This window comes from Dermacentor andersoni, chromosome 4, assembly GCF_023375885.2.
Source record: "Dermacentor andersoni chromosome 4, qqDerAnde1_hic_scaffold, whole genome shotgun sequence".
NCBI classification, from domain to species: Eukaryota; Metazoa; Arthropoda; class Arachnida; order Ixodida; family Ixodidae; genus Dermacentor; species Dermacentor andersoni.
The window spans coordinates 192,214,912-192,229,271 of record NC_092817.1 but is presented as its reverse complement, the minus strand read 5'-3'; the positions used below and the strand labels follow the sequence as shown (position 1 = coordinate 192,229,271).

At 49.5% G+C, this 14,360-nt stretch overlaps 1 protein-coding gene across 6 annotated transcripts in view; it reads left to right on the top strand.

The window, feature by feature from the left end:
* The window catches only part of LOC126530559 (uncharacterized), a 114,200-nt gene that overhangs the window by 64,210 nt on the left and 35,630 nt on the right, over positions 1-14,360 (top strand). For 5 of the 6 annotated variants that reach the window (XM_050177821.3, XM_055070642.2, XM_050177818.3 and 2 more), the window contains exons 10-11: positions 795-979; positions 13,263-13,406. In XM_050177821.3, the coding sequence (XP_050033778.1) occupies positions 795-979; positions 13,263-13,406 (329 nt within the window). The remainder of the gene's footprint in view (positions 1-794; positions 980-13,262; positions 13,407-14,360) is intronic. The other variant, XM_055070645.2, reaches the window with a different exon arrangement.

The window sequence follows — 14,360 nt, the reverse complement described above, 5'->3', positions numbered from 1 at the left end:
CTGAAAGGCCAACTGCAGCAAAGTTTCATTTTGGCTAGACTGGTCATAAATGGTTAGCATATGATACTGAAGCAATCTTGGCTAAGCTGCAGCACTGGTTATTCGCTGATCTTTTTGTTAGCGAACTGTATTCGTGGTGTATTGTGTGTTCCTCTCGCTTGTCATTTTTCATTTTTTTTGCACAGTTTTAACCTTTCTTCAACATGAACCAACCAGCCCTCAAGAACGTCCTGCTAAATTTAAATAGCACCCGAGGCTGTTCCGAGTCGTGTGTTAGTTCTGGCGAGTGATAATGGTGGCTTTCTCTCCTTATTTTTTCTCGAGTATCAATGTCAAAAGCATCTTCGTGAGCCCTTTGTGACACAACCTGTCATATTTCAAACATAGTTTTGCTTGAAGGCTGCTCTATTCTACACTTCGGAAACTACGCTTTTCTTGCGTGGCCCAAAATTTCATTGAAGTTTGCCTTTAATAAATGTACAAAAAGCTTACCAGTGCGTGTTGCTATCACATCCTCACCATTCTATTCTCTTCGTTTTCAAACTTGATCATTAGTTTGAATGGCAAGTTGGCTTTATCATCGAGTTGTCTGCATTATCATTGACCAGCATCGTGTAGAAAGAATTGCGATGTTATTCTTGTCAAAAGAACTTGCTTCTCCCTTACCATGGTGCATGGTCCTGCTCGCAGGCACTGTGGTTGGGTGGGCAGATCAGTGACGTAGCACACTGTTGCGTAACATTTTGAGGCATCAAGAATGTGACCTGACGTGTGTTGTATGTGCATGCGTGCAGTTCGTCGTGCAAGGGTGGCCGTGGCTGCCGCCAGTGCGCAACACAGCAGCAGGCCTCTTCTGCGTCGCTGCGTCCTCTGCAAGCAGCTGCCGCGGCAGTGCCCCTGGTGAGCTCTACGTGCGCAAGCGTGGTGCCACTAACTCCCGAGGAGGAGCGCGGCTCCTACCAGTCGACGCCTAGGCAGGGTGAGCACGGGCATTTTGTTGCATGGTCTCCTAGCTAACAGTGGGGGTCCCCCGTTCGTGTTCTGTTGCATTTTGTTGCGACCAATCCGAAAGCTTGGTGAGTAGGTGCTATAAAGAACAACACTAAATTGAGACGTATTAGTAAATTATGTGTCTGGGATACAATGTAGCCACTCGTACCGTGACAAGGAGCTTGGTAAGCCAACAAAGACTGGGAGCGACACCGTCGTGGAAGTTTGTGCAGCAGCTCGCTGTGATGCAAGGGATTATGACAGCGCCTGCTGCACTGGCATAATTGTGTAGCGGTTGCTTGATGAAGAAAGCAGACTCGGTGTAATGAGTTTTGGAAAGATTTCTTTAGTGCCATAATGGCTCAAGTGTGACAAAATATTTTTAAATTCATTACAGCTCACTGATGTACTGTGAGGCTTCGGTGCAATACTCTTACAAAAGAAGCAGGCTTTCACTTTTTATTGGTACCCGAGAGGCATCGTACGAGGCGGGGTCGGCGTGAAATTGTGTTGTATAATCAAGGTTTTTAACACATTATTTCTGTGGGGGTTTTGCCAAGATCAAGGTGATTCGTCGTAAAGTGTGGGTTGTTGCATGATCGAGGGAAGTATAATGAAGGTTCCACTATATATATATATATATATATATATATATAAAGGTTATAGCGGTGGTGATCATGGCTGGTGTCTGCAGGTATTCTTCCAATGTAGCAGTATCCCCTTGTTGTTTTCAGTGGTGGGTGGTCACCATCGCCACCGAATTTCTCAAGGTTTGTATGGCCAACGCTTTTCCTCCCCTTCAAGATTGACCCTTATAAAGAGGGTGCACTGAAGCAACTTTCCAGTTCTCTGTGAAACAAAACGAAGACACCTTCCCAAGGCATCCTTTCCTTCACACTGAAGGCAACACAACTGTATGAAAACTGTCACCTTTCCTAGTAGCTAAATGCCTGGCAAACATGATTGGACCTGGTTACAAAGCCTCAAAGGTGGCAAGGGGATACCTCCTCCTCGAACTGAACTTACCAGGATCGGTGACGTTAACGTAACGATCTCTACCCATTGCTCGCTCAACACAAGCAGGGAGTAATATCAGAAAGGGATAGTGGTGTTCGTGGATTGCAGAAAGCAAGAAGCGATAAGAAGGCTGCATAGTACTTTATTGGGTGGCAGCTAGAATGCCATCTGTCTGCACTCATGCAGGTGCTCACTTTGTGTAGAGCTTCTGCTGACGTCACTTGGTGCGTCACAACGCCGGTAACAAACTACGTCGGCTTGTATCAAAGATTTCCTGAACCTTAGTGACGAAGAGCTCCTTGAAGGATTCCAAGAGCAAAATGTAATTAAGGTACAAAGAATAGCACTCCGACAAAATGGACCAAGAGATCCCCACAAAACATGTGGCACCCACCTTTGGTATCAGTGCTGTTCCCAGTTCATTTGGTGCAGGATATTTGAAAATCAATGTCGGACCGTACATACTAAACCAAAGGCGGTGCTTGAAGTGCCAGAGGTTCGGCCGTGCATCACGATCATGTAGAGGCAAAGAAACATGCGCGAAGTATGGTACCAATGGCTGTCTTTCTGACAACCGCAAAGCTCCTGCACAATGCGTCGATTGCAAGGGAGACCATCCAGCTTACTTACAGAGCTGCCCTTGCTGGAAGAGAGAAAAAAGAATAACCGCAATCACCATAAAAGAAAAAAAAAATCTCATTCTATGCCGCGAGGAGAAGCCTAGGGCACTTGCCTCAAGTAAGCTGCCTCAGTGTGGTGCAGCAGGGGGCAGCACCACACTGGTTTCAGGGGTTTACAGGGTCCACACACTGTATTCCCCCCTTGGTGGCCGCAGCCAGTGCTGCCCCATTATCATTGAATGTGGGCCTGCAAACCGCAGTGTCGCATGCTCCCCGCATGCCGATCACGCATACAGGCCTTCCATGTTCTCCCTGCCCACCACACACTGTTGCCTACTGTCTCGTGCCTGCGACTCTACGCCACCTGGCGTCCGCCTGGTGCCCTCACAGAACCCACCCCCTTTTATCCTGTGAGCAGGGCTTCCAAGGCACATGATAAGGGCTCAGCTGGTCAGCATTAGCGAGGCCTTTCTGTTTCGCTGTAGCCGGGTCTCTGAGCCTGTAGGTATTGCGTCCAATCTGTGCAGTGTTAAAAACGGCCAGCTGCAGTGCAAGTTTTGCCGGCCAGTTGCGACAGTGGCGGCAACTTTCCTGGAGCGTCTCCGCAAACCTCTAGCCACGGCGTGACTAAGTTGACTGTGTGTGAACAACAATACGTGCGTCCTCGACTCTCAGTCGCTGGAGCTGAGTTTGACGAAGTAGCCATTGTGACTAAACGGGCTCGGTGGACCAACTATTGTTACTGAGCCCGCGGGAACTGAGACCCCTTCCCACGCGCCGACCAAGACGCCAGACAATGGGCAGCCGGCGGGCGCGCTGCAGCTCGGGGAATAAATGCCCCTACGGTGCCGGGTCGTCTCCCCTACGGTGCCTCGTCTCCCCTACGGTGCCTGGTCAACTCGCCTACGGTGCTTGGACGGCCGTTTCCGTCACCTGGGTATCGGGGGAGGACCGAGTGTTTATAAATCGCTGTTGTGCGGCTGCTCAGGACACTCTCTCAAGCAGTCATGTTAGACTGATGTACATTCTCAAGCAGTCATGTTAGACTGATATAAATACTGTAAATAAACCCATATTCCTCGTTCTCGATGAGAACTAGTCCTTCCCTTCATCAACGTCCTCAGTGTGGATAAGCTGGACAACGGCATGGGCCAGCTACCTTCTAATTCATGCCCGACTCCAATCTTGACAACGGATCACGAGCGATGAGATTGAACCCCCAATCATAACAGCAGTCACTCTAAATGGCAGTTTGCGTCGAGGGGCAAAGTTGGCTGTGAGTCCAATGGTTGCCTTACTTAGCGGGTGCGTGTCCCGGAGAACAGTCTCCAACCTGGAAGGTAGCTCGAGTGCATTTTTTGTTGTAATATATTGCCTGGCAGGCTTTTGCCAAAGTTTGGTGGACCTGTGCAAAGGCCCAGGCATCTCGAAGGTACACATCCAGTTCAGCAGCTAGGACATGAGGCCAGAGAAGGGGGCCAGCTGCCTGATTGTGATGGCTCCACGGGTTCCGTAGTTCCCGCCGATAGCACAAGAAGGCAGGCGTAAAGCCAGTAACTACACTTTCAGACGTGCACATTGCAAACGCCACTTTGGGCAGCCAGTCTCTGGGAAGTGCAGTAGCCCACCAGGCATTGTTTAACCGTTGTGTTATGGCGTTCCACAGTCTGTCCGGCTGGTCTGTATGGGACTGTGTGGCTCTCCTTGATTCCCCAGTGCTGGAGAATGCCTTTCCCCAGGTTGCTTATGAATGGTTTGCCATTGTTGCTAGAGATGGAGCTAGGCACACCATGCTGGCAAAAAACATCGGTCATCTTATCGATGATCAATTTGGAGGTAGGCGCATGTAATGGGAGAAATTCCACAAACTTCGTGAACTTGCCCAACACCACCAGGATGTACTTGTGGCACCGAGGGGTTGTGGGCAGTTGCCCTGTAAGGTCCACACTTAGCTGCTGCAGTGAGTGGGTGGCCCATGAACTGTCCATCAGTCCTTTTGGTTTTTGCGGGTGAGGTTTGAAAGCCTGGCACTGCTGGCAGCCACGGATGTAACGGGAGATATCGGAGCGGATACCTAGCCACGTGAACCGGCTGTTCACATGTTTCTGAGTTAAAAAAAAAAATCCTAAATGCCCTCTTAGGGGGTGGTCATGCTCCATTTTCAATGCCATGTCTTGTAAGTGTTCGGGAAGCCAGGCGACCTTACGTTCACCGACCTTGTACATAAGGATACCATTGTTCGAGATTTCGCTGTAATCAGCTAGGCTCTGTACCCTGTTGGACTCTCGAGCATCACCAGGTAGCAGGCAAGACTTCAAGTATTGCAGCAGCTGCAGCAGCAGTGGATCCTTGCAATCTCTCCAGGTAAATGTCAACCTAACCCGGACAAGGTACAACCTGTTGCAGAGTTCCCATGCCCTAAAACAGTGGAATACTACAGAAATTTTATCCCCTCGTTTTCTGACAAAGTCAGGCCCCTGACAGCTCTCCTCAAGAAAGGAACCCGTTGGGTTTGGGGTGCCGAGCGACAGACAGCATTAGAGACTCTGAGGCTAGTGCTGGCAGAAGAGGTGGCTGTGGTATTGCCTGACCTGAACAGGCCCTTTGTGTTTGAAACAGATGCCAGTGGGACTAGCATATCGGCAGTGTTGTTGCAGGAAGTCAAAGGTGAGCTCAGGCCTATGTCATTTATAAGTAGGACCCTCAGTGCTGCTGAAAAGAACTATACTGTAACATTTTTAAATTTGACGAGCCCATATGGGTCAGAGTGCAGTGGCCATCCACCAAGGCCCATGTGGAGAGAAATACCTGCCACCTCAAGAAAATCCCGCCCAAGGACAACATCGTGGCAGAGCTCTGGCAAAAGAAGAAAACGCTGTTTCCTGGACCCACCTTGCGAACGAATACGACAGCGAACCGATTGTGCAGTTTGTGACCAGCCCTGAGGCAAGCCTCAGGGTTCATGCTTTTTCCTTGAAGGTGACTCCTGCACACTTGGCCGCTGCGATGGCACGGCTACCTATAAAGCTCACGCTTGCCCCAGTGTCCATGAGTGCATAAAAGACACTGTTACCAATCAACGGTTCAAGCAGTGGTTCTTTATTTCTGGCTGTTGCGTGCACTTGCAGGGACGTCACGTCGCTGTCAGTCGGAGAAGCAACTATGCTCATCTATTTCCCGTGCAGTCGGCTTGTAGGTGTCCCGGGGAATTGCAGTAAAAACAGCGGGGTTGGCTGTGTGTCTAGCAGTAGGGCATTGAGTGCAATGTGGCCAAAACCGCCACACCGTTGACATGTGATACAGTGCAGTCCACTTATAACGATACCACATATAACGATATATTGGTTATAACGATGGGTCGACATGAGAGTCATTTTATGCATTAGGTCTATGGGGAAAAAAACCATTTATAACGATAGGTTATTCACCGCATATCGGATAGAACGATAAAAATTCTGCCGTCTGGACGGCGTTTTCCGTGCCAAATAATCATAACATTTGCGTTGCTTAGTTCCCTGAAACGAACGATGTCGAGACGAGGCGATGTTTACCTCTGTAAGTTCGTATCTGCCACCATTACTGCACAGTGTGTCCCGCCCGCGCACCAGTAGGCACAGCGTGCCACAAGATAGCACTAGCTGCTTCATGCACGTCGGCCACAGTCACTCCAAAAGAGAGAGAAAGAAAGAAAAAGCAACAAGCAAAGAGGCGCGGTCGTGCCCGTCCCGCGTCTCTATCTCGCGATAGCAGGCCGACGCCACCGAAGCAGCGTGCAACCAACGGTTCAACCCAGTTTGAAGATGGCGCCGACAAAGCGCAAAGCTGTGTCGCTTGACACGAAGATGGATATTTTGCAGGACTCTTGATGCGGCTTCAAGGTGAGCGCCCTTGTGAAGAAGTATGAGCTCGCCCATTTAACGATATCAACCATCTTGAAAACCGGGAGCACCGCGATTGTGAAGGCAGGAGCTATCAGCGGCCATGCTGATCAGCGGAAAAGGGTTAGAGAACCTTTGTACGCCGATGTTGAAGAGGCGCTTTACCAGTGGTTCATCAACAATTGCTTCGAAAAGTCGGGCTTTGTGCACAAGGACGAACTTCCCCAACTCACTGAGACCAACGCCTGAGACCAACACGGTGGAAGGTGCTGACATAACCGAGCTCTGGGAGCTCGTCCCTACTGGTGACACAGGTGGTGCATCGAAGGAGGAGTTTTTGACTGCAGACAGTGCTGCCTCGTTCTGCGATGAGGTCACCGATGAGGCGATCGCCGAAGATGTTCTGTCTCGACAGACGGCAAAGTTGTGCGACGGTGACGACGGCAGCAGTGACAGTGACAACGAGATTGACAGTCGCTCCTTGACCCCGACCTCGATGTCCACGCAAAGTGCACTGTCGTCGATCAACTCCTTAATTGATTTTATGCATGCTAAAGGATTGCCGCCAGTGTTCGCGCAGCAGCTGGAATCCATGCACACCGCGGTTGTGAAGCTGAAGCTGCCGCAAAAGCAAGTGCAGATTTCGGACTATTTTGGCGCGCCTAACCCTTGACGTGGTCATTGGCGCTAGAAATAAAGTTTGTTTTTCACGGCCTACTTTCTACATCATCTATTCTTTAGAGCAAGTAGCGAATTCGAAGTTGCAAAGGTATGTTCCGCATTGTTTTTTTTTAATTGCAGTCCAGATATAGCGATCATCGGTTATAACGATCATATTTTTCGTCTTTCTCGATATCGTTATAAGTGGACTGCACTGTACTGCAATTTGGCGGCTTGAGTCGCGGGATACCTTGCGTCGCTTGAAACCTGAAGTTCTGAGGCGCTCTCTCGAGTTGTTGCGGTGCCGAAGTGTAGTTGCCCAGTGTGTTTCGCGTGCGAGTGAACGCCACAGGTGATGGGTTCCACTCCGGGGCTCCAGCGTGAAGTATCGTTGACCGCGGACTCTCGGAAGCCGAAACTGCCGCAGGCTGCAGCTGCCACTCTCGTTGCTGGGTCGGAAGGGTTTGGTTGGGCGTTGCAGTAGTGTGTGGCGATGAATAGACGAAGGCCAAATCAGCTGCTGCTTGTGCAAAACGCGGTGGTCGCGGTGGAGCGTGATGCAGGCGATGCCAAGCGCGCTCCATGAGAGGGCCGGCCGCTTTGCCATTTCTTGCAGGTTTGCGAAGCTCATGCTGGCTGTTAGGTCTTGGAATGTCGGATGCATTTGTCTCCGCTCATGTTTCACCTTTTTGGCATCTGAAACAGGCTCCGCTATACGGTCATAGTATTCAGCAATGACGTGAATGAACTGCTTGAGGAGAGCGCTGATCTAGCTCTGCTTTTAGTTTAAACTTGTAGTTAACTGTGGTAAACTCCGCCGTAACTTCGGACGTGAAGGACTGCCAGTCGGGGTGCACACCTGAGAAGTGCCACCATTGTGTGGCTGACCATTCCAATGCTGCTGGAAGCAACTGCAAACGGCGGTCATGGGGGATCCCCACAATATCACAGTACTTTGAGTACTTCTCCAGAAAGTCTTCCGGCGAGTGTCGGTCCCAGTAGCCACTGAATTTCAACAGTGGGATGGGTGCACCTTGATGTTGAGCGCTAGCCTCGCACCGTTTGTCTCGTCGGGCCTAGCCATGCCGGTTGTCTCGTCAGGCCTAACCATGACCCGTATTCTGAAATGTTCGCCTTCCGCAAAACTATCGCCTTGGCCATGCCTCTGCCAACAGAGGCATCGCCTTGATCGGCTGTTTTAGCAAAACTGGGAAATAAACAGCGCCACCTAGTAATTACGTCCTATGTCATTTTAACGTGGTGGTGTCGATGGGTGCTCTCGCCATAAATTGAATAAACGAACATGTCTTTTGGCATCTTTTGGCGTTCGGTTGGTGGGGGAGTATACTAGAGATAAGATAGGTGGTAGTTTATAGTAGTCTTCTTGGTGCCGTCTTACACGCATTGTTTCGCGGCGATATTTGTTGATTCATTTAAAGTAAAACATGTCACACTTTTTTATTCAACTTACCTAAAGCGGCTGTAACCATCCGTAGTCAGTATGGAGAACCCGTACTGCGGCCACTACACTCGAAAACAACGCACCCGAGCCACTCTGCACTCGCACGGTGCGCTCTCTCATGCGTTGTGAAGCGTTCGACAGTGCGTGTTGGTAGTGCACGCTGACATCACGGGTAAGCAGTCGCTTGATTTATTGGACGTGAGTATCGCAGCGGCGAAACTTTCGTGGAAGGCGAAGGTTTCAAAATACGGCCCCATGTCGTTGAGCGTTGTGTGGTGCACAGAATTTGAGCTATATCAGCCGCACGTCTCTCCCTTTCCATTGTGGTCCCAGTGGTCAAAGCCAACAGTCCTTGGACGATCGAAGAAGGCAGGAGATCTCGGCTGTGTAACTGGCTGGGTTGCACTGGATGATTCTTCGTCCTCCATGTTAGGTCCGGTAGGACGAGCCCCCACTTGTCAAGTACATTGCTTATTTTGGAAAATCCTCAGTGCATGCACACACATGCAATCGGCATTCCGTCCCTCCGCACCGCGCGGGGCTTGCTCCTCCGATTACTGTATTTACTCGAATCTAATGCGTAGCTTTTTTTCGATAAAACGGGTTAAAAAATTACATGCACATTAGGATCAAGTACGACCCTAAGGGCTCATTCACACCGGCGACTGACAGTGGTCGCGCGACCAAGTTGGTCGCAAAGCGACCAGTCGCAAATGGTCGCAAACGGTCGCCTTTCTTGAAAAGCGACCATTTTGGGCCAGTCGCTCTCTGCGCGATTTTTCAGTCTCGCGACCGTGGTCGCAAAACTGATAAACCAATCAGCGGCGCACCGGAAGTGATCTTTCGTGTGTCTACATCCGGCCTCCTCCGGCGTCGCGTTCAAATTTTGCGTAGATTCCAAGAGTTCTCGCTGAGAACGATAATCTCCGGGATTGTGACTTGCGGGTCGCGCTCAGCCGGGCTTGCCGGTGTGAACATCAGTCGCCTTCGGTCGCTTTTTGATTGCGAGTCGCAAATGGTCGCGCGACCTCCTCAAGTCGCCGGTGTGAATGTGCCCTAAATCCGCATTACCATACCGCCATTGGTATTCGAAAAATGGCCCCCTCGTACGCGCTTCTGGCCTAGCTGCCGTAGCTTCCTCCATGTGCATACCTCCATGTTGTATGTGTAACCAGGCGCTGGTGTAACCTAGTCTACCGCCCGTCTTCCCGTTTTCTGTGTTTATTCAATCAGCATGGAAACGCCGACTGCGAAGACACGCCAAATCCATCATGATGCTGCATTTAAAAGGAAAGTTATCATGTGTGCAGAGACGGATGGAAATCAGGCCGCATCATGGGCGTTCGGAGTTCCCGAAACTTGCGTGCGTGACTGGCGCAAACAGAAGGAGAATATTTTCGCCAGCAAAGCAACTAGGAAGAGTTTCAGTGGACCGAAGCAGGGCCGCTTCGCCGAAATAGAAGAGCTGCTCGCGGAATACGTGCAAGAGCAGCGAGCAGCACAGTGGCCTGTGACGACCGATCTGCTCAAAGTCCGGGCGATGCAGTTAGCCCTATAGAAAGGGCTAATGTGGAGGGACTTCAAAGCGAGCAGGTGCTGGCTATCAAATTTTATGAAAAGAAAAGGCTTTTCTCTTTGAAGGCGGACAGGGATATGCCAAAAATTGCCTGAAGAATATGAGGAGAAATTGCACAGTTTTCAGCGGTACGTTTTGAAGTTGCCCCATAGAAACAGCTACTGCTTCGGACAGATTGGAAATGCTGATCAGACGCCGCTCTACTTTGACATGCCTGCCACCACAACTGTTGAAAATAAGGGGGTGGAGCAAGTGCACATTTTGTCTTCCGGCCACGAAAAAACTAGTCACTGCGACGCTTTGTTGCACTGCGGATGGGCACAAGCTGCCTTTGTATCTTATCAGATGGAAGATGCTCCTGAAAGGAACCGTGTTTCCGAGTGGCGTGATTGTGCGTGCAAATTAAAAAGGTTGGATGACCACGGACTTAGTTGCTGACTGGATTGATAATGTTCGGCGGAAGAGACCCGGCGGCAGTTTAGGTCTGTGTGGGATGCTTGTGCTTGACGCATTCAGGTGCCACCTTGACCAGTGCATCAAGGACAAGCTGGCTACATGCAACACTGACCTTGTCGTGAATACCGGCGGCATGACATCGCAGCTCCAACCGCTCGATGTTTGTTTGAACAAGCCAGTGAAAGATGGAATTCGGGCGCTGTACACCGAATGGCTTGTCACTGGCTGCCACGAATTCATGCCCACCAATAAAATGAAGCTTGCCTCGCTGCAGGACTTTGCTGGATGGGTGAAAGATGCATGGTGCATGATCCCGCCTGCCATGGTTAACAAGGCCTTTAAAAAGTGTGGGATTTCGAATGCCATCGACACCACTGAGGATGAAATGCTATGGTCTGTTGATAGCGATAAAGAGTTGTCTGATAGTGACGACGAGTGATATCTATTGCTTTACACGACTCGTACCAGTGCAGTGAAAATCTTGACGGCAAGGTGTGCCGCTTCCCTTTGTGTTTTTATTCATCGCAGCTTTAGTGTATTGGGAATAAATCTGCTTTTTCAAATGAGGGAAAATAGTATTTATGTATGAAAGTACGAGGTGTGCGGTATTGTACTCTTCCTTTTTTTTTGGTCATGGAAAACGAGTGCATGTTGCAATCGAGGTTTTCATATTTTTAATTTTTGGTCACGGACAGCAAGTGCATGTTACAATCGAGGGCGCATTAGAATCGAGTAAATACGATACTTCACTCACTCAGTTGTTGCGCGCTCCCCGCATGCCGACCATGCACACACGCCTTCCATGTTCTCCCGGCCCGCCACACAGCGTTTCCTACCATCCCATGCCTGTTACTCTACACAGTTGCCTACCATCTCATGCCTGCGACTCTACGCCACCTGGCATCGTCCCGGTACCCTCACAATGCGCAACAAGATTCCGCGCATCGTACCACCATAAATCTGTCAATATCAAACATGTACTAGTCTAAAAAGCATCTAAAAAATTCAAATTCAGCACTGTGCAGCACTACTGATGTATCGCTAATGCAGATATCTTCTTTTCTTGTTATGTTGGAAACATACTACATAAGATGAAAAAAAAAAATACTACGATTTTAGTATATACTAAAATACTATAATATATCATAGTATCTGCAAAGGGTTGAATTGGGGGCATATCTGCTGCTATGGACATTGTATCTGTGTGTAGCTTGAGGCAGCAGCATCTGAACTGTAGTACTGCATTACGGAAGCCTTCAGGACTTGCACTTCCCTGTATGTGTCACTGACCAAGCACAGTGCCGTTAGTGCCACTGAACCAACTAGAACCTGATGGCCATGACAGTATGGGTGGTGATTGGTATCATCATCATCATCAGCCTGGTTACGCCCACTGCAGGGCAAAGGCCCCTCCCATACTTCTCCAACAACCCCGGTCAGGTGATTGTTATGGTATGGCAATAAAGATATGGTTGAGGGCTGGGATAACATGGCTGTGACATCAATGCTGATGGCTGTGACAATATGGCTGATGTGTGCCACAATATGACCATGACACTATGGCTGGTGGCCATGAGAATATGTCCAATGGCTGTGAAGATATGGTGATGACAGTATGGCGGATATCCCTGATATAGCCTGAAAGTAAGGTGGGGGCCGTTGCACTACGGCTGATGGCTGTGACAACGTGGCTCCTGACAATATGGCTGACGGCTGTGATGATATGACTGTGACAATGTCTAATGGTTTTGATATGGCCATGGCAAAATGGCTGATTGCTGTGATATGGTTGTGGCAATGTGGCTGATAGCTGTGGTCATATGACTGTTGTGATATAGATGTGATGATGATATTGTCATTGAAGGTTGCTGATCGCCGTGACAATATGGCTGATGGCTGTGAAAATATGGCTGATATTTATGATATTACAGTACAGCTGATGGCTGTGATGATATAGTTGTGGCGATGTGGCTGATGGCTGTGATGACATGATCATGCCAATATGACTGACAGCTGTGGTGATATGACCACGGCAATATGGCTGTGACAGTACAGTTGATAATTGTGACATTATGGCCGTGACAATATGGCTGATGGATACAGTGATTTGGCGATGACAATATGTATGATGACTGCAACATGGCTGATGGCTGTGAAAATATGGCTGATTGCTTAGCTGTGATGACATGGTCGTGGCAATATGGCTGTGATGATGTGGTCGTGGCGGTATGGCTGATAGTTGTCATGACACGACTGTGACAATATGGCTGATAGCTGTGGTCATAGGACCATGACAGAATGGCTGTGACAGTCGGGTTGATAGTTGTGACAATATGGCTGATGGATAAAATGATATGGCCATGACAATATGGAAGACAGCTGTGACATCACGGCTGATGGCCATGATATGATGACTGATAGCTGTGGTTGGTGATATGACCATGACAGAATGGCTGTGACAAGTAGGGCTGATAGTTGTGACATTATGGCCCTGACAATATGGCTGACGAATACAATGATATGGCCATGACAATATGGATGACGGCTGTGACATTACAGCTGATAGCCATGGTATGGCGTGACAATGTGCACTTCCCCTGCAGGCTGTGGCAGCCGGGCACGCACCCAGGCGGACAGCTCCAGCTGGAGCCAGCCCCTGGGTCCGTGGGCTGCCCCACTGATCACAGAGCCCAGCTCGGAGGCCACTCCGCTGGCCTCGGTTTTCCAACGTCGCGGAAGCTCTACAGGTGGGTCCCAGGGTCCTACAGGTGGGTCCTACAGGTGGTCCCACCCCCTGCTTTTCAGCCAGGCAGCTACCTGGAAGGTCATTGAGGTCACCCGGAAGTAGCCTATCGGCTGTGGTGTCCTGCTGTGCACTGCTGTGCACTGTTGTGCACAAGGTTGCAAATTCAATTTCTGGCTGTAGTGGCTTAGAGTGAAGGCATGCAATAGAAGCATTTTGATTTCCTAGCACTTTGAGATCCCTTGGTGGCCAAAAATGTACCTTTAGGTGTCCAAAAGGGTTCTGCAGTGTCATGGGTGTTGGTTTAGATCAGTTGATGGAGCAGCTGGCATTTTGAGATCTTTGAGGCAGACCATCACAACCACATCGGAGTAGTTGTTACACACCTCTGCCTTTGCGTTAGGCAAAATCTTGCCTACAGTATTTCCTTTCTCTGTTTTTCTCCCTCTCTCCTTTCCATGCCCCATTTTCTGTTCTCCCACTGTAGGGTGGCAGACTAGGCAGTGCTCTGGCTCTCAACCCCTATGCTTACATTTTCTTTAACCTGTGTGTGCACACTTTGCAGGACATTTGTCAGCTTTCAAGAATTACTGTGTGCTTTGTATCAACTTTATATGCGCACTATTTTAAGTTGCATCATTAGAATTTTATTTTGTTTCTACTTCCACTGACATCATTACCCATCCCCTTTCCCCAAGCACAGGGCAGCCAACTGGTCTTTCTTTTCTTTCCTTTCTCCTGCCCCTTCTGAGGTGACATGCATGAGCAGGTGAAATTGCCATTGTCAGTAAGGTTAGGCACTGGTGATGCGAGAGCTGGGTCTCGCTGACAACTGTTTTGTCCAAACGCTGTGGATGGCTGTTCTGCACACTGGTGGCTCACCTGCTGTGTTTTCTCAGTGGCTGTGGCGTTCTGCTGCCGAGCACGGCATTGTGGATTCGATTCTTCACCTCTGCAG